Source organism: Tubulanus polymorphus, chromosome 4, assembly GCF_964204645.1.
Source record: "Tubulanus polymorphus chromosome 4, tnTubPoly1.2, whole genome shotgun sequence".
NCBI lineage: Eukaryota > Metazoa > Nemertea > Palaeonemertea > Tubulaniformes > Tubulanidae > Tubulanus > Tubulanus polymorphus.
In genome coordinates this window covers 23,322,251-23,342,228 of record NC_134028.1, presented here as the reverse complement: position 1 = coordinate 23,342,228, position 19,978 = coordinate 23,322,251, and the positions used below count along the sequence as shown (strand labels likewise).

General features: G+C 39.7%; 1 protein-coding gene across 5 annotated transcripts; it reads left to right on the top strand.

The window, feature by feature from the left end:
- Window positions 1–10: 10 nt before the first annotated feature.
- Window positions 11–16,984, top strand: LOC141903717 (uncharacterized). 5 transcript variants are annotated; one of them, XR_012619089.1, is made up of 11 exons: window positions 11–221; window positions 3,836–5,880; window positions 7,771–7,957; window positions 8,820–8,864; window positions 10,010–10,156; window positions 10,599–10,688; window positions 10,820–10,876; window positions 11,362–11,423; window positions 12,828–12,856; window positions 15,088–15,136; window positions 15,486–15,573. XR_012619089.1 is itself a non-coding variant. In XM_074791966.1 (11 exons), exons 3-11 carry the CDS (start codon window positions 3,863–3,865, stop codon window positions 15,654–15,656), a joined length of 2,826 nt encoding a protein of 941 aa, XP_074648067.1. In that variant the 5' UTR covers window positions 16–221; window positions 1,377–1,408; window positions 3,836–3,862; the 3' UTR covers window positions 15,657–16,984. The 5 variants fall into 5 exon arrangements, 3 of the variants coding, with proteins under 3 accessions (XP_074648067.1, XP_074648065.1, XP_074648066.1); XR_012619088.1 differs by lacking the exon at window positions 12,828–12,856 and adding an exon at window positions 12,061–12,122 and having other exon boundaries at window positions 15,486–15,570; XM_074791966.1 differs by lacking the exon at window positions 12,828–12,856 and adding an exon at window positions 1,377–1,408 and having other exon boundaries at window positions 16–221; window positions 15,486–16,984.
- The last annotated feature ends 2,994 nt before the right edge of the window (window positions 16,985–19,978 follow it).

Below are 19,978 nucleotides of genomic sequence, written 5' to 3'. Positions count from 1 at the left end.
AATCTCGATTTAAATTTCCTCTATTGATGTTTGAATCGAAAAAATTTGATTGGAAGTCTGGAAGATCGAGACCGAGAGGAAGGGGTTAATGTGTCAACCACCATCGATGCGGAAATGGATGACATCAAATGAAACCAGGCAGAACTGCTGATTGATAAATCTTAACCACATCTTTTGACGAATCCATGAAATATGCGTTTATGATTTTGTTTTTAGAAGTGGTAAGTGCGCCGTGTTTAAGAACCTGCTATTATTCAAAAAGATAATGAAATAACATCGTTTAAAATAGAGCCAGTATTTTTGCGCTGGTGGTGGTTGGTTTGTTAATTTGTTGGTTTGTCGGTGGAGTGGATGGTGGTAGTTGGGGCTGGTGCTCTAATCGTGGTATCGGGATCGGTACTAAGGCGAGTTCCGTCGACTGATCAAGATTATTACATCATTTACGGCATCATTGACATGCTGGTTCCATGTGTCGTGTCTAATCAATGCTTTAGCCTATTTTAAAAGGTCAAGGAGGGGGTCGGCTCTGGTGGTCATAACAAGGTTGAGGACAGGTTTTCTAGATTGTGATCGACAATGTGCTTTAAACATGGGTTTTAGGTTTAGTAATCTAGTTACTGATCTGTTGTTATTTTGATACTTTCTTATGTCTAATGGACAACAGTTAGTTTTAATGACCTATTGATGGCTTTTACAAAAGGATTGGCTTATAGGCCTAGGGTGGTTTGTGAAAATATCGGAATGTGAAAGTAAACCATGGACTGGTTACTAGCTAATCTTGTCTAGGGATCCCTACTCAGAAATTTGGTAATCATTTGGAGCTATCATAAATTGACCTAAGCCCTAGTCCCAATTAGTCTGAGGTTGTTAGTCATATTTGTATGAACTAACTTGCTTGCTTTTGTTGAAAAAGTTTTGATTCATATCATAATTTTTTTAAAAATAAAAAATTCTTGACCTTAACTCATTGATAAATAATACCGTATAAAGTCGCTTGAGTAACTTTCAATGGCAGATTATTTACTTCAAACAAAAACTGTTCCTTCTCAAGACCTGACACTCCTTGACCACAGAGCCATTTACAATGAGGTTAATATTTATGATTGCATGACAAACAATAGGATCGAACCTTTCATGTACAAAAATCAATCAGATTATGTGTACATATTTGTGATAAAACAATCAATTATCTGTCAGAGAGAATTAGACCTTACATATACACACACTTGTAGGCCTACTAATACACTAGCTCCTTATGTGAACATTAAGGTCAAGCCTATATACAGAGTCCAACTTCTTACCGTTACGGAGGCTTCCATCGCCTTATTTTCATCGTCGGTGAGTAAAAATATTTGTGCGTTTATTATTTCTTGCAGAATTCCGATATCCGATGGTCAATACAGACCAGGTAATGGTTGTTTTAGTTTATTAGACTCAATCTGTGTTCTCACGTGTATCTATTATTATCACTCACAGCGCTCATCGTCTCGTTACTTATGCTTATAATTCACTAGATGTTTGCCTTCAATTTCATGTTGTGTCGTATTTGAAAAAAAATAAGTGTTGTCGATCGTGTTCGATTTTTAGAGGGGCTGCATTGATTCCGAATTTGAGTGATATTGTCGTCGTCAACACCAGACGCTTTGGGCTCCACCTCCAAAATAGTGAAAATTAAACTTATTTTCAGGGCAATCTGCTGCTTTCCGTCACATTAGCTAACTCGCTGCTGGACGAAACAATAATCAGTATTGAAATAACATTGACATCAATTCAGGGGCAGCAGAAGTTGTAATAGGGATGGCTGATTTTGAACAGAGGTGGATGTGACAAATGACAGGGCTGGCACTCCTCTAAAACACTAAAAATGTATAGGCCATACGAGTACATAAGATCTGATATATTTACCGTGCGTCTTATTGGCTATTCATAAAGTACATATGCTTGGGTTTTCTTTCTTAATATCATGTATGGTGAGGGAAGGGTTTGGAAATTAGCTCGATGTACTTAATGAATAACCGTGTATGTCTTGCCAGTGGGAGCACTAAATGTTTTAGCTTTCTGTTCTTAAGTGTAGATGTAACGCTTGATGTCTTCAGTCTTGAGAATCTCCTTTGTCTTTGTATAGTCTGTCTGTATATGAACGCACATAGAAATTGAAAGCCGCTAATTGTTTATTTTGACAGCATGTTTAGTGATACACTTAAAACTAACAGTTATGGAATGAATTTCTTCTACCGGAAAGTTTTGATGAAATGACATTCTGATTATGATTGACATTACTGATTTAAGGCACACATGCTAATTTCACACAATGAAAGTATGTTAATTTATTACCATAAGGAATGTGCATGGATGCATTCAGTTATATCAGCTTAAACAAACAGTAATTTGGTATGTCTAATGATTGCTACCAATTAGTGCAATTATAGAATGATGTTCACATGAAATGAGTGTTTGTGAGTTCTTGACAATGAATTGTGTAAAACCCTTAAATAATACCTACACTACATATCCTGGTTTCATAGGCTTCAAGAAGTGTAAGGCTCCTGCGCTTAATGAATTGATTTTTTATTCATATCCAGTTATTCTGCTGCGTGTGTTTACCCTTTACACGAATGCGAACCAGACAAAAAAATATCTCGCTTATTCTTCAATGAGATATGATTGTGTATGTATAAATATAGGCTGAAAGAAGTTCACCACAGTTCAGTAGACAATGTCTAACGTCGGGCCCGGATTATTCTTGCTAGGATAGGCTATAGGACTAATACCAGTAATAATCCGTTGTCGGATTTGTACTGATTTCGGAAATTATCATCGGAATTATCGAAAATATCTCGTGGTGTAATAATGGATTATAGAGGTAAATTTGCGATCGTTCAAATCCTTCAAGTCATTTTCAGCGTGCAAGGACTATCAAATTGTAACGCTTGGCTTTCTTATATTTTCTCATGAAATGTGAATCACCCATCGGCCCCCTGACTCATATAATTCAATACTTGACATTTTGAATTTTTTATAAGAGATTTGGTATTTATGTTAAGAAGATATTTGTCTTGTGCATCGTGTATATTCAGAGGCCATAATATGCAGAATGGCTGCCAACAATTCCTGATTTTCAGTGTTTTGTTACTATTTTGTCCTGAGAAATTCTGCTGTGAAATTTGTTTGATGCGTACAGAAATTTGAAAGATTAATCTTACCATAGATTACCGATTGATTTGAACACGTTCTTTTATATTTCGACAAAATCTTCCACCAAAAGAAATTTGGCTCGTGACTGATAGTACTTTCTTCGGTTGACAGTCTTGTATAATTTAGACGGTACCAACAGCTCATGATGTATAATCATTATTTTAGTAGAAATAATCTGACACTAGATCAGTAATTGAACCGGCTTTACACTAGCAAGTGTCATTGATCTTTTTTTGAAAAAGATTGTCGCGGCGCATATGTCATTTAACACATGTTTTCATTTTATGAATTAGAAATTATCGCGCGAGGCAATGTTGTACTGGGCTAATGAGCAGAACTCACTGTTGATGATTCAACTATTCATTCTCAAATAGTTTCAAAATTTCGACTAATAACTTCATCATCAAAGCAGAAAAAAATTATTTTTTTCGTTTTATCAATTTCGTTTCTCTGATGATGAAGTTTAGCCACAACTTCAAACTGTCAAAACAAATTTTTAAATCATCAACTGTTGTTTTTTGTTTGAGAGAAATCCCACAATAACGAAGCCAAGATTGAGTTTAATATCGGTGTACCCGGTCACTGCACTATGCGGTGTACAATGAATTCGCTTTTTAATTGTGATGTTTTCTCTGCGCAGGTTTGTGGCGTGTTTTTAACTCCCTGAATGGGGTCATGCTACTCGAGCAAGAACAAGGACGGAAACGAGCCTTACGCGATGCCTGGACCTTCGAGTAACCTGAAAAAGCCTCATCGGGGCCTGAAACCCCCGTCGAAAATCGCCATGCAACGACCGACGACGCCGACCGTGCGCCGCAGCCCGAGTCCGACGCCGTCGGATTCGGCGAATAAAATCCCGCGTCCGAAATCGGGTTCGCCGCGTGGCAGCGTCTCGTCGAATTCGTCGAGTTTGAACCGCAGCGGCAGCAACCAATCGTTGGACGCGAAAAACGGCAATAAATCGACGACGAAACAAACGCAGATCAATAAACAAGCGAAACGTTTCGGATTTAACATGAATAATATCGGTAGTAATCGTAGTAGTTCGGAAAACATTTCAGCAACAGCGGCAGCAACAACAGCGGCGGCAGATGAGAATAAAAATAGACAACGCGAGAGTATTAAGCGGAGCAGTACTGACAAACTGAATAGCGGTGAAATTCCTTCTGATAATAGTAAGACGTCGACTACTGCACAGATATCGACGGGAAGTAAACTTCGACCGGTTTCGAAACGACCTGTTTCTGGTGAATACAACAACATTGTCGAGGTTCACAAAACGCTGAAAGCGGATCAATGTTCAACGACGACAGGCGCTCGTCGTTATCAGAATAAAATACCGTCTGCAACGAAGACGACGACGACACCGCCGGCTAGATCAGTGCAGTCGACGAATGGAATGAACGCGCGCGCGACCGCCGCCAGTCCGCGCAGCAAGAATTCGACACCGGCGAAAAAAACCGACACGAAAGATCCGTCGGACACCGGTTATAAAACGTACGCGGACGTTCGACCGACGGGTCGATTGCCGAACGCGCGAGGCGCCTATCAGACGTACGGCTACGGGTCGAAACCGACCGGCGAGAAGAAGTCGGTCGGTTTGAAGAAACCGACGAATCACTTCGCGACGTCGAACAACAGTCCGTACCCGTCGCCGAATACGTGTCGCAATCGCATGTACGGATTAGTACATCATCACAATCATCAAACGAAGAAGAGCGTCGCGGAAACGGCGGCGACGATGGGACAAGCGGCCGTGTCGACGTGTGAGGAGGCACGCGAAGAGAACCTGATCGATAGCTCGACCGATTCCGGTTCCAGTAGTACGGTCAGCGTTAAACTTGAGGAACAGAACGCGAACTATTTATCGAACTATTTATCGGAAGCGCAGGCTACGATCGCGGCAGACGCGAACGAAAACAATAACAACGCCGATATCAGTACGGATTCCGCGGTTTTCTTAGAACCGCAAACGAATAACGGCGCGGAAATTTCGTCGAGTTTAGAACGTAAACAATCGGGCGGTAAGAAGAAACGCGTGTCGTTGTGCGGTTCATTCGGCGATACCCTGAACACCGACTCTATTCCGGGCAGTCCGTATTTCTCGGCGGCGCCGCTCGCGTCGATGGACTCGATACCGCTGACGAGCAGCACGAGTATTTGCAGTTTGAATTCCGACGACATGATGCTCGATATGGAATTGTCGACCGACGACTTCAACGACACCGGTAAATTCTCGGTGGCGAGCACGCCGGGCGACGAGAAATCGGTGGTGAAAGAATTCGCGCGCGCGGCCGCGCGACCGCGCAGTAAGTCGGTGGAGAAACCGCGTGCTCTAGTCAACCCGGTCGTCGGGCGTCTGCGTAAACAGGACGCGGTCAAGGACAATCACGGCAATAATAACGGCAAGGACGCGTACGACGCGGGACTTAACAACGGCGCGGACTCATCGGGCGATATGCGCGGAACCGCAACGAAAGGACTATCCCTGGATTTAGAGTTACCGATCGCCGCGTCGTATCACGGCGGCGAATCGAGTCCGTCTGTCGTCGCGGAGCAAGAGGATAAAATCTCGCCGTTAGCCGAACACAGCCACGCGACGATCGAGGATCGAATACTGATTAAACACGGACGATCAGCGACGTTAGATGAGTTATCACATCTAGTACAAGATACTAGTCCGAAGTAAGTGGCCTTTTTTTTAATAAAGATTCTGTACATACCTTTAATAATGTAAGGGTTGGATCAGACGACTAGTTTCGAAGATCTTGTGACACATTTAAGGATATTTTTGATACTTGAAAATACATTCTTGGAGGCGTATTAGCAATTTTGGGCGGGTGATATTCATTCTTAACAGCATTTCCAAGTATAAAACATATCCTTGCTCTGCTGATTATGGGAGAAGATCCTATTTGATAAGGCAGTAGATTAGTTTCATTCAGAAAATGCCCACTGAAAAAACTAGTAAAAGGCCCACAAAAAGACCCTGTGGATCCGTGCCTGAATGTAAATCAATCCAATGCGGTATGTCTATTGAAAGTATTCCGGTGGAATTCAGATCATTTTGTACTGGTATACTTCTGACCTATGCGTTCCCTCTCTCTCTCTCGATTGTTGAAGTGTTTTATAAGAGTTATTTTGTGCCGGTTTATGCATAGTTTACGAAATATTTATATCAACAAATACTTAACGAAACTATGTCGAAGTTAGTATCTTCTTTGTATTACATGTATCGGGATGTGCTAGGCAGGTAACGGGGTTTTGTTGCGTGGAATGTTGAATATTTCTGCGGCGTTACAGGGTTCATTTACCGCCGGTACTGGAATGACTTCGTGAAAGGTTATCCGTCGATTCTCAAGTTTAATTAGGCGACCGAACTGATTCATTACGAGGCACGGCACGTATACGTACAAACCGGTGACCTTAGAATTTAGGGATAAAGTTTCGATATCAACTTCCTTAAATTGATAATGATTGTTCGGAGTGGTGAACCGTTTTAGCATATGCTGATAGTGAAACCAGTTATATTCATAATATAGGGGGGGGGTTCTTACAGATCAGGCAAATCAGGGAATTCCTGATTTATTTTTCTGTGCAGCAAGCAGGATAGTAAGGGAATATTGCTCTTCTTTGAAAGTCAGGGAATTCGATGTTTTGGTGTCTGGTTGTTATTGCTCGCGATAAGCGTCACAAGGAACCTCTTGTGAAGAATGAACCCGCGTTGAAGATATCTAATCTAATCGAGGAATTTTCAGTCGAAGGTCAGGGAAATATCGGGTCAACGTCGGGTAATCGATCTCTATAAGAACGTGGATAGTATTACCTTCAGGAAACATGGGAAATTATCACGCGAAAACAAATCTTCATATTCGATATGAAAGAAGAAAGATACAACGGTATGCTCGAAAAAGTTCTTAGAGTCTAAATGCCTGTAAATAGTTGGGCACTATGTATTTCCAGTCTTGAATATCATTAAGAGAAACTCTCAATATCAACTTAAACAACTGTTATTTGGTTTTTTTCTCACGTTTCTGGTGGAATCCTTCCACCCATCTTAAGAGTTTTTTTTTTCGAATGATGGTCGGAAGGATTCCCCCTGAATCGTGAGAAAAAAAACAATAACAGATGTTTGAATAGGTATCGCGGGTTTCTATCGATGATACTCTTCACCTAGAACCTTAGTGTCTGATGTACCGCAGGTGCGTACACTAGGATCCAGTTCCACAGTTCCGAGTTAAGATTTGACTCTGAGTACTGAACTAACTCTAACTCACAACTGTGGAACTGAGTCCAGGATCGTAGAGCAACGTAGATTACTGTGGAGACAACCACTGACTGGGTGAATGATAGTCTAGGCCAAATTCGGTTTTCGTATCTAGTCAACTAGTGGTCGGAACTAATAACCGAATGCGCTTGATTTTCGAACTATTTCCGGAATATTGTTCCGACTAACGGACATTCGGTTTCGTTTAGTTCGACTATAGTCGACTAACTCAGAAAACCGAAGGTGGCGCTAGATGTGCGTTCGAATTGTAGAATGTATTGTGTATTATTTCATCGTTTCTCTCGTAGCAAACAGAACAAGGTCGCGTTGAGAAATCGTTCCGTATCGACTCCGTTGAAGGCGCCGCGACCGCGATCGGCTGTTTTTGAAGACGACGAGAATTTCACGCTCGACGGTCATCAGTATCGACAAGCGATGCAGGACGTGACGAACGTGAAGACCATGCTACATAAACTTAAACGCATTTTACAAGATGTAAGTATTGGTAAATCAGACCGTAGCGTGTCAGGGGGGTTGGGGAATTGTGCCAGAAAATGATTATTTAAGAAAGATTGTTCAGGTGAAACGTTTACTATTGCAGCATAATACATGCAGGGTGGCCTGCAAAATGGAAATTTTCTTGGCTCTTCGACAAAGTCAGGGAATAGTCTGAGAATTTTGTACATAATTAAAAATCAGGCTTAAGTCTGTTGAGATTGCTAAATCCCGTATTAAATCAAAGAATTTTCATCTATGTCTTATGTATTTTACTGTGTTAATTGATTGGAAAATTCAGGTAAAAAGCGAGTAAAAAAGTGGGAATACATGTATATTAAAGTTATTTGGGTAACCACGTCGGGAATCCGTCAGAGGCCATATTCGAGCTACAAATTTTGGGAAGTTTGCCAGGGAGGGCTCAGATCTTGTCCAGTCAGCGACCAAATAGAAAATGAAGCCACCCGCATATTTCTCACGCTACAGGCTTGTAAAATAGGGATTCATACCGGTTAGAAGCATGTTTTAAACCAGGAACTACAAATATACGCGAATTTAAAAAAAAAACTTTATCTATCTCTGATTGAATGCAGAAGTTTCCCTCTGTAAGTCGATTAGTATTTAGTTTCGTAGTTTAAAAGCAACTAAATTGAAACGTTCGTTCTATTCTGTGTCTAATTCGATCTGTAGAACGCTGCCCGCTTACTGAATTATATACGCTTCACTTACAATTCCCTCGAAGCACTTTACGCCAGAATTTGATTCTGATAATGTCAGATGTTTCTTTTTATTCCGTAGTTGATTTACGATGTTGGCGTGTATTATGTTTTTTTCATTTTTTTTTTCTTTTTCGCTTAAACAGGAAGACATTCGCAGCCCATTCGAAACTGAACAAATACATCATAAGGTAAGGGAAGATATGGGCTATGAGGGAAGATATGGGCTATGAACATTTAGCCCCTACAGGCGCGGATCCAGCCAGGAGGGGGTTCATAAAGAATGTTAATGTTAAACCGCTGACTAAAATATCTGATAGGTTGTCTATATGGCATATTGTTTGGCCAAACAACAGATTAATGTAGTACTGTCCGCCTGCGTTGTCTTGAGTACATTCCTTCAAGAAAACAATTAAAAGATTTTTTGGTAGCTGCGCAGGGGGTCAAGACCCTTGAAACCCCCCTCTAGATCTGCGCCTGCCCTAGTGATTCCTATCCTATGTAATGCGCGTGATTTTCCCTAGATATTCATATTAATCCTCGTGTAATAAGCGTTGTCGCATATCGGGCAAATATTCGCATATTACTGGCAGCTGTGCGACTGGTATATCAGATGTTTCCAGGCACGGTCGGTCGTCGATGGAAAGTATACCTTGTACGCGGGTCACAACTGTTTTTCGATCAGACTATCGCCGCGCTAGTTCGACATGAATCATCAATTCCTGGTGATATAAAAAATCTCACGCTAACAAAGAAAAACGAGTACGAAAGGTTTCTTGGAGTTAGTGATTTATTTCAACGTTTCGACTAAAGGGTAATAGTGAAAGTATATTGAATACCTACATTATTCCTAATGATGACTATTTGATAGGATACATTTGAAATGTTGAAATAGATTATTATTGATGATTCATATATAAACTTTCTCTTTCTTATTGTGGGATTTTTTTTCTCATTGTGGGATCTTTTCTCTTTCTTATTGTGGGATGTTTTCTCTTTCTTATTGTGGGTGTTTTCTCTTTCTTATTGTGGGACAATTTCTTATTGTGGGACGTTTTCTCTTTCTTATTGTGGGATGTTTTCCCTTACTTATTGTGGGATATTTTCTCTTTCTTATTGTGGGGTGTTTTCTCTTTCTTATTGTGGGACGTTTTCTCTTTCTTATTTTCCTGTTGTGGAATTTTTTTCCATATTGTGGGATATTTTTTCTTTCCCATTGTGGGAATTTTTTTCTATCGTATTGTGGGATTTTTATATCATCGTTACGACACGTTTCGTCGATGTTCATCGATTCCCGATATAAATCGATATCTCGTCCTCAAATTTGTTTTTCCAGACGTCGTCGATTCCGTGTAGCGGAAGTTTCCGAGGGTCGAAGAGCAGCGATGTCGGTATGGATACAGCCGGTTCTTTAAAACGACGGTCGTTAACTCACGAGTTCGGCAGCATGGGTTCGTCTATCAACCAAGATGATATTATCCAGGTACACAATAGAGATTACACTCGAAAGCCCCTTCATTGCCGCGCATATACTTGAATTCAGTCTTGTATTCTATAAACACAACAAGGTGGCCACTTACCTGGAAATCAGCTAATAGTCAGGTAGTTTGTGAAAAAGCTAAAAATCGCGGAAAAGTCAGGGAAATGTGTTGATATTGCTAGATCTAAATTAAACATTTTCCAGCTATGCCTTATGTGTTTGACTGTGTTAATGGATTGGATTCTTAACAGATTAAGTCAGGGAAAACAACGTACATGTCAGGGAATATTCAGGGATAAAGCAAGTCAAGTAAAAGTGACCATCCAGTCTAAACCCTTCATTGTAGCACATACTTGAACTCAGAGTTGTATTTTGTGAACACAATTTCTCATTGTGTCTGATAATGTTGATTAACGGTATTGTCTTTTTTTCTGCCGATAAACAGGAGAATGATGATTTACGCCAGCAGGTGGCGCAATTAAAATTACAACTCGACGAACGAGAGCAGACTATCAAATTATTACAGCAACAAATGGTAAGATATGAGAAAATATCGGTTCCTGGTTCTCGATGTAAATTGATCTATGTATAAAAATCGACGAAAAATCTGTGAAGCATCTGCGAACGAAAGCTCGATGTGAATTCTCCGCTCTGTTTTATTTTCAGACAAAATATAGTTGCGGCGCGGAAGACCGAAAGCATATCAGTACACAGACTGAAGACGTAAGTTTCGCGGGTAGACAGATTAACAACAGTGTTACCGAGAACAAAACAGATATCAAGAGCTGAATCCTCGGGAGAGAGTTCGGCTAGTTCAATATCCTCGAATGGACAAGACACTGGGTCATGGCTTAGACTTCAGACCGATCTAAGACCAACTCTATAGCCAATCTTACAACTTAAGACCAGTATTTATAATTGAGACCACATTTGGAATTAAGTCTCGACTATGGAATTGGCCCCTGATATTAAAAATAGTGCTTTGAGTAGCCTTTGTGTATCTTTGAAAATTATCAGCACTCTTAAATCAAACGAGACAAACTGTGATTATAATTCTGCAGATTCACCAGGGAATTTTGTGTTATAACATGGTAAAATCAGTGAAACAACTCCGGGAATTTGTAAATTGTTTGGAAAGTGGCGCCACCCCGTTGCTACTCTTACTTAAATTTATATAGACTTATATATTATTTGTTGTATAATTTCAGAGTCGACCGGGTACAAATCGGCGGCCGAATCGGAATCAACCCGATCGAAATTTTACGCCCAAGTGAGTGTTCTTATTAAAAAACGTTACGCGAGTGTACGTAAACATGCACTTGAATCACCCCAGCTGCTGCCTTCTGTCGCCCACGAAGCCATTCAAAATCAGAAGCTAATTGCATAATGCGCGATGAATGATTATATCCAATAGAAAATATCGGCTTATTCGTCTTGCTAAAAATCTATCGTCTGCCGTATTTTAATATGCGTGAAAATCTGACATCAACGATCAGGTGCGGATCCAGGAGTTCCTCTTGTGGGCCTTGTATGAAACTCTCTCAAATATATTTGAATGAATTGCCCTGTTGTGAATGAACGCTTAACTTTTTACTGCCTTATCGTATGGATCTTATAAACCTCTCTCTTGCATGATTGGTAAGAAGGAAAGGTTTCCTACTTGAAAATGCTGCAAAATGCATCTAACGATACGTACGAATTTTCGAATACAATGCCTTAATTGTTGATACGCCTCCAAATAAACCATTTAAGGAAATACCGTTAAAATGTCCACAAATTACGATAAAACGTTCAGATGTAGTCCTCGGATCTGCCCCTGGTCGTATATATTCCCGTCTGTACATTTTCAATACGGCGCGTGAAAATCTGACATCGTTTATTCCCGATCTGTATCCGGCATTTTCCAGAGACGATCTGCTTGAATTCTGCGTAACCGGTTGAAACCGTTCATTGGTTCGTTCGTTCGTTTGTAAGTTCATTCACGCTGTTGCCATTCAATAGCGCCCCCTATTGTACATGCATATTTATAGGTGGTGCACTGTCTTAACGCTCTCTTTCCGTATATAGTCAAAATGATTCGCGAACAAATTTTTACGGCAGCCTTGATGATTTTTAACGCCTCGCTTTGTCGTCGCGGTACAATGCTTCCCCGCGAGCTGATCGATGTTCCTAACGATTCAATCATCTTCATTAAGGTCAAAATCATTTTCGAGCTGAAATTCATAGAGAGAAACCTTTTTTTAACGCACTTATTTTCACTTACATGATTACTACGATGTTATTAGCCCGCAAAATAAATTTCATCAACATGATACCTCCTCCATTCACTGCAGTGCTTTACATAACTTTCAAAGCACGTTTTCTGTATTTTCCTTTGGGCCGTAATTTAGATGTATATTTCTACATGCGCACGTATTAGCGATTTAGAAACTAGATTTAATGTATATTATAGTCGTTCAAAACAAAAAATGAAAATCGTCTTAGAATTTGAAAATTCGTAACATCAGAAGAGATTTTTTTTAGCTTGCATGTGTGATTTTTGTGTTTTTTTCCCCTACTTATATATAAAATGCTAACACGATCGGTGAAAAGATGGAAATATTTTGTGAAAAATGATTCTATTCGATATTTCTATCTGTGTTATGTTTTTCTTTATTTCGTGTGCGATATCTAGTGATTTTGTAATGGATGAAAGTTAACAAGGTACACATTAAACAATTTCTAATCCTGTTTTCCTCTCGACACACATACCTGGTATATCTAGTTTCCATCCCTTCGAGATCAATTTGAATGGTTGCGGGTAAAATATTCTGTTCTGGGACATTTAAGAGGTATTTAGCGGGTACTTGATAATATGAAGTTCAAAGTTTGCTATATTTTACAAGTAAACTATTACAGTAACTGTTAGCATTGTTTTAGTTTCTTAAGTTGGTTTTGGGAGCCAAGGTTGGTAGCCAAGAATGTGTAATACGTGCACGTAGATTATACCATTGACCAGAGTAATCATTCTGTCAAAATTCAAGTTATATTGAGATTTACTGCCTGTATGTTTACACCACGTGACCACCTCTAGACCAATCAGAACAATCGGTTTTATCTAGCCTGTGGCCCGTTTGTTCACATCATTTTGTGGAGTCAGTTCCACAATTGTGGGGCGAACTCTTTTATCAGATTGGAGAATCCGTTTGCCTCCAATCGTACTCATTCATTGGTCACGTGACCTTTTGTGAGCCCGAAACCTCCTTTCTGTCGAGGTTTTGTGATTTGCATTTTGCGTGGAGCCAACCGGTGATTTCGGGTGGAGACTTCGAAGGTCATAAAAGAGTGCACCCCAGGCAACCAGCCGTAGACCAATTCAATCAATCAAATTAAAATGCTAATTTATTGATATCTGTCTAACATCAAAACATCGGAACCAATCTGAACACTTAGCCATGTCAGCCCAGTTTGATTACAATCATCAGGTGACCACCGCTAGACCAATCAGAACCCTAGGATTAGGTAACCAGTCTATTACAGTGATTTACTTGTTTTCCATATATTGCGTCTCAAATGACCCAGACCTGAGAGACAATAAAGTTGTTTAAGGACTAAATATTTGACTGTAGATTAATCGATGTGAAATGGTGGTTTTTTCAATCAGGTGTGTTATTTCGTCAATGTCTTGTTTCCACCGCTGGTATTTGATTTCACTGATTATTAGTGTATAATCGATGATTTTCTCCTTTCTATCTTCTATATCACCCCTCAAAACAGGAAGGTAATTCGTCATTTGTGCATGTATAATCCAGTGTGCTCCTTTTATCGTCAAATATTTGCAATTATTTTAAATTTTCTTCTCATATAAACTGAAACTCATTCTGAGTGCTCTTTGTTTTGATGCCTTATGCATGTTGTTCAAATGTTCGTCTGAATTATCCGCTAGTTTAGCTTCAAGAGAATCAAATTTTTATTTTGCTGTTTTGAATGTTCATTCTTTGTAGAAAGCTTATAGCCACAAAGATTTTCGACACAAATTCCGTTCTATTTTGCTTGCGTCTCATTTCTCATGCTCATTTCGTTCAAATTGGAAAACCTGATTTGCCAGTGTGTGTAATCCTGTAGTTTCCAGGAGTATTTATAGCCGTAGTTAACAGAACGTCAGACATGATCGATGATCAGCACTCCTTTCGTTTGTGAACAACTTTCAAAATATTGATTCATGAAATTAGAAAATCCATTAGTGATCAAAATAAATAAGCTATCAGGTCCTATAACCTTTGATGAAACACGTCCTGTGTCCGTGTAACAACAAAAAATCCCACAATAAGTAAAAAAGTGTTTCCTTGAGCTAATTATCTAACTACCGTAGATGTATATCCGCAGTGTTCTCAATATGCTGGAATTTTAGAGGGGCTGCATTCATCACGTAGTTCATTGTTAGGAAAATGACATTGTGGTTGCTGAAGTAACAACGCTTTCGATCCCCCCAAAAAGAAAATTAAGCTTAGTATATATTAGCTCAATATATTTCAAAGCAATTATCAGCATTGATAGAATATTGACATCCACTCTGGTAGGGGCAGAAGATTTTCAATCAATGCTGATAATTACTTTGAAATATACATGTATTGAGCTTATGTGAAGATACACCTAAAGTTAGCTTTCATTTTCTGTATTTTTGGGGGGTCGAAAGCCTTGCTAGTTGAACAACCATGATGTCACACACTTCACAACGAATGCAGCCCCTTTATGATTCCGGCATAAGGGGTGGCTGATGTTCAGAGGGGTGGATGTAAAATGAAAGGGTTGGCCACCCCTCTAAAACTTGTGACGGAGAACACTGGTATCCTACTGGCCTCCTAAGTAATGTTTTGAGCACATTTTTGTCTTCTTATGAGTCTTTGTATTGTGAGCATCTCTTTGTACTGAAAAGTATTTTTCTTCTCATTCAGAACCAGCGTCAAAGACATCCTGGACGAAGTTACTCGAAAATGCAATGAGGTCAGCAGCTCCGGCTACGCAGAAACTTACACGTATCCCCAGGGGTGGATCTAGGATTATCCATGCCGGGGGGGTGTCCAATGAGAAAAAGGGGCACTTTTTACGAAACACCACGTACTCCGGATACTTCTACACCATTTTAGGGGGTGCTTTCGGTCATTTCATGCGTTGAAAAAATATTATAGGTGGAAAACCTTGGTCAAAAAAATTTTGTGGGTGACATTTTTGAGTGCACTTCAAAGTTGAGGGGGAGGGTCCGGACACCCCGACATCCCCCCTAGATCCGCCCCTGATCCCGGTACTCCTTTTACGTCGAATGAATTAACGATTATTTTGCGTTTGATTTCAGAATGCGGCGAACGTACGTCGGAAATTCACTCAGGTTGAGGATTCATTCAATCACGTATCGGATAATATACGCTCGGCGAGCCGCCACGGAAGTATGACGTCGTTGAACAGTTTAACAGATAATCAGCTGAGTATGGTGAACAATAATACCGATACGCAAATCAAGATCTGAATGAATCGTTGATATATTCATATAGCGCGCGATACAAGTCATGTATCACTTTTGAGCAGAGATCAACTTCAACTTAAACCGATACAGTCTCAAAGTCGTCAGACCTCGGACATCAAAATGACGACTTACACTTAGGAAATGGAACTGGATATACACTAGTTGTGGGTGCCTGAAAAATAGTGATGACTTATAAGTAATGCGATGAAATATTCGATGATAAGTTAACCGTGTTTGACAGTGAAACCATACTGTAATACAGTAGACTGTCTAACTCTGTTGGAACTGGCGACGTTGCTCTTTTAAAAATGATTTTGAAACGTTCAGTATTTCATTATTGGTACTAGACAAACGGTTTGAGCAACTAACCATGTGGTGTAGTGTCAAATGGAATGACCTATAGTGGATAATTGAAATAAAGTCTGCACTTTTTTTCATCACAATCTGGTGTTGAAATGGGTTATAGATGGATAGGTGGCCCGAATAATATCGAATGTGCCTGGATATGACCCGTGTTTTGCGGAGTTTGTGATAGCGTATAGCCAATAATGTTTAAAATGTTAGGTGGTTGTTGACATATGGTGTTATTTTTATGTGTCTTATATAAATTCTAATTGGTGTTCATCGTATTTAGTATTGTTAATCTGTACACTGATATCCCGATGAGGGATATCCGTAATCCTGTGAAATGGCGATGATTTGGATAAATTTCACATTTTGTGGAAGCCATCCCTGAATATGTCGATATCAAATTTAAATTCTCAATCAGAAAATATATTGTTTCATGTATTTTCATTGTCGCAGGTCGCTTAGCTTTTGAAATTGGTTCAAAACACCACAATGTTCCGATGTTGTTCAGCATTGTATAAACATATACAACATCTTCGGCTTCGATTTCTGTTAAAAAGTCTGATGAGTTTCGATTGAGTTGTGATTGGTGCGCGTTCGGTTCTGGTCATAAATCTGTATTTATTTTGTTAGTATTTTCCTAAAACATTCCATTAATTTCGATCATTCCATCCACAATAGCGGTAGGTTTTTTAGCCGTAGTGTAATCATATCAAAACTTTTATTAAAATCTTGAGAAAAAACCTGACTTCAAACAGAATTGAAATGATTTGGATTCATAGCATAATCTAACACCAAACGAACTTTTTTGAGAACCCATTCTAGTACATGTAGTAATACAGTTGAAATTCATGTAGTTCTGATCTTGCTCTTTTGACAAGTTGACATCTGATGATAGCGTTTATTTCTGAATTGTTGATAGATTTGTAAATAATCAAATAATTATATCTATGTAATTTATCTGCTTAGCGGCAGTCAATAAATGGGGTAAAATATGTTGTAGACACCGTTTCCATTTTGGTCTTTTTCTAACTCTTCCCTCTACTGGGGCTCGAACCCGATGGTATCGCGAGGAATTTGTTAGTTCGCTCCAATAACGATAGATGGCATGTGAGTAGTTTCTGCGTCGCAAGGGTGAGGTGTGACGCATCATTCTCAAGGACGTAGAAAGTTTTTTGATCCTAAAATAAGGATTGTCCCCGTTAGTTATTCATTTATTTGGTTGGTAAATTTCGTTTGATTTTTCGATTGAGTGTCCCTTACAGACCCACCACACCTGCCGGGAGCGAAACAGGGGGTTTGATTTTGAAATCGGAAATCGAAGTACAGAGAAAGTTTTTTAGCGGCAAAACGTGGATTCGAGTTAAGTGATGGGGGTCATCATTCCTTGTGATATCACAAATCAACGATGTATCTGGACAAAAATCTGCAGAAAAGACAGTAATTGAACTAATTAATTGCTAATTTATGCACGAAGGAGGAGAATCCCAAATCTCAGGGGCGGATTTAGACCGTGTCGCCCGACACGGTCGGAATTCTAAACTGCCCTTTTCATTTTTTCTCTGTATCAAAATTTGCCGTTGTAACCACCTGAGATACACAATAGATATTTTTCCTAAATATATAACCTATGTTTCTTGACTAAATGCCTCTCAGAGATGCTCAGAAAGCTCTAAAATGATAGTAAAATTTCAAAAAATTTGCTGATATGCCTTTCCGCCCTAAATAAAGAATATATGCCCTTTTTATTGGTCGACATGGTCACAACATGCCCCTGGATCCGCCTCTGAATCTAGATTGCAAATGATGTTGAATACCGGGTACTGAGTCTGTATATTATATACATCTTCACCAACCATAGCCCTGCCCGCAACCCTTCATTTAGAAGATTTCACATTAGAATAAAACCGCTGCAATGGAGAGTAGTGCTTTTTTGTATTTTGATAAACATGCATTATGAATAAGTTAAATGTGTTATTGAGCTTGGTGGCCTTTGTATTCCTGGCCGGGCAATTGGTTGGTTGGTTGAGTCCCAGTTACTGCGGACCTAGGATTTTACCACTTGACTAAAGGTTTTTTTCTGATCGTGACTGGGGGAATGGATTGACCACAATACATAGAGAGTACTGGAACAGAATGCACCATAAAATCCCGATCATAATCAGTCATTTTCTACGAACGATTAGAACCGCGACGCCCAACATGACTAGGTCTGCGTTGTTGGTCTTCATTTACCCCTTGTCTCAAAGTGATCTACGTCACTCTCTACGATCCGGCGGGCCCTGTGATTATTCGACCAAAGCTTCGCTGATTTGTTTTGCTCCAAATCGGTGGTAGGCCTAAGATTCCCGTTGAAACTGTTTCTTGAATTATATATTTCATTCATTCGTTCATTCATTCCACGTGCTGCCACCTGAGTTAATTCAGTTGAACAAATGTCAGCTTGTGCGCTGAAATTCAATGCTGTTGCAGAACAGTACGCGTTGCGCTGCTGCGAGTGTGAATAGTGTGTGCATCAGGTCTCTTGCCTCGGAACTTTATAGCTTTTTGAGCCGGGCGAGTGTTTGAAGCTGTTTGTATGGATTTATACTGCGCATCCCGGTAAGGACTAGCTGTGTATTTATGTTTAGAGACACCGTTTTCGTTATTCGTCACTCGAACCTGAAGGAAAAATGTTGCCGAAATGTATTTTACTGAAAGTCAACATCAGTTCGCGCGGTATGTTATGTAACTGCGCATAGGACTTAACTAACTATCAACTGTGACAAGAGGACCTTGGATAAATTAGTCAATCATAATTATCATCAAATAATATATAATCATGCTAAACCTATTTCATTTTTGTAGAATTTAGACTCATTTTATTCGACGTTCTTATAAAATCTTCATATATATCATTATCTCTCTATATATACGAAATTATATACATACAATATATATATATATATATAAATACATAAAAAGTATCTATATAAGTTTATCATTTACCTCTATCTATCAATATCGATATCAAATAAGTTTATTGAAGCCGCACGCGTACGCATATACATACGTTTAAGTAACGATATTTTAAAGTGAAATATCAATGTTCATCATGGAACAACGAAGAAACTAAACAACAAAGGACGCAATTTTACATCTCAGCTAAGGATACGGATTTATATCATGGAAATTGGGATTTTAGTTTCGCTGTAAAAGAAAAATTTTCCGGTCGCGACTATGAATTGCATTCAGCGGCGAATTCAGACGAGTTGGGAGATAATCGATCAAAACTACCGTTGTTCAGTAGCGGTCGCGTATTATTAGTCCCCGTAAAAAAAATGAAAATGTCCGAAGAATCGAGCGGAACTATTCCAAAAATCGTCACCACGCTATCGGATGGCGGCATGGCCGGCGGGACCGTGCCGAAAATCGTGGCACCGTGCGACGACGAGGAGGCAGCCGCTGCAGCTGCCGGTGTAAGCGATGACAATCACGGCGTATTAAAACGCGAAAATAACATCGAGAAATCGGTGCAAATCGACGACAGGGTCACAGATGAAGACGAGCCGGGTCAGAGTTCGGAGGAGGCCGACACCGAAGATTTACCTTATCCAGGATTTGTACGGAAAGCGTTTTACTGCTTGGATCAAACATCGTTTCCGAGGAACTGGTGCCTTCGGATGATCACTTGGCCATATCCTTTTCAAACGTAGTTTAGATAGATATCTAGCTAATTTAATTGATTTTATTAATAGATTGCGACGATGAATTATCAATTCATTCAACGGAAGGTCACCTGAAGGGTGTGGTTTTGAATGAGAGGATAAAAATACCATTTATCTATAGGCGTGTTTGTTTGTTGCAGAGATGTTTAAAGTTTTAGTTCGAGGCTGAAATCGATGACAATGTTATTTTTGAATGGTTTTTTTCTAGTCGACAATCCGATTGACCTAGATTTCGGTCACACTTAATGACGCCTTTTCGCGCGGTCGGTT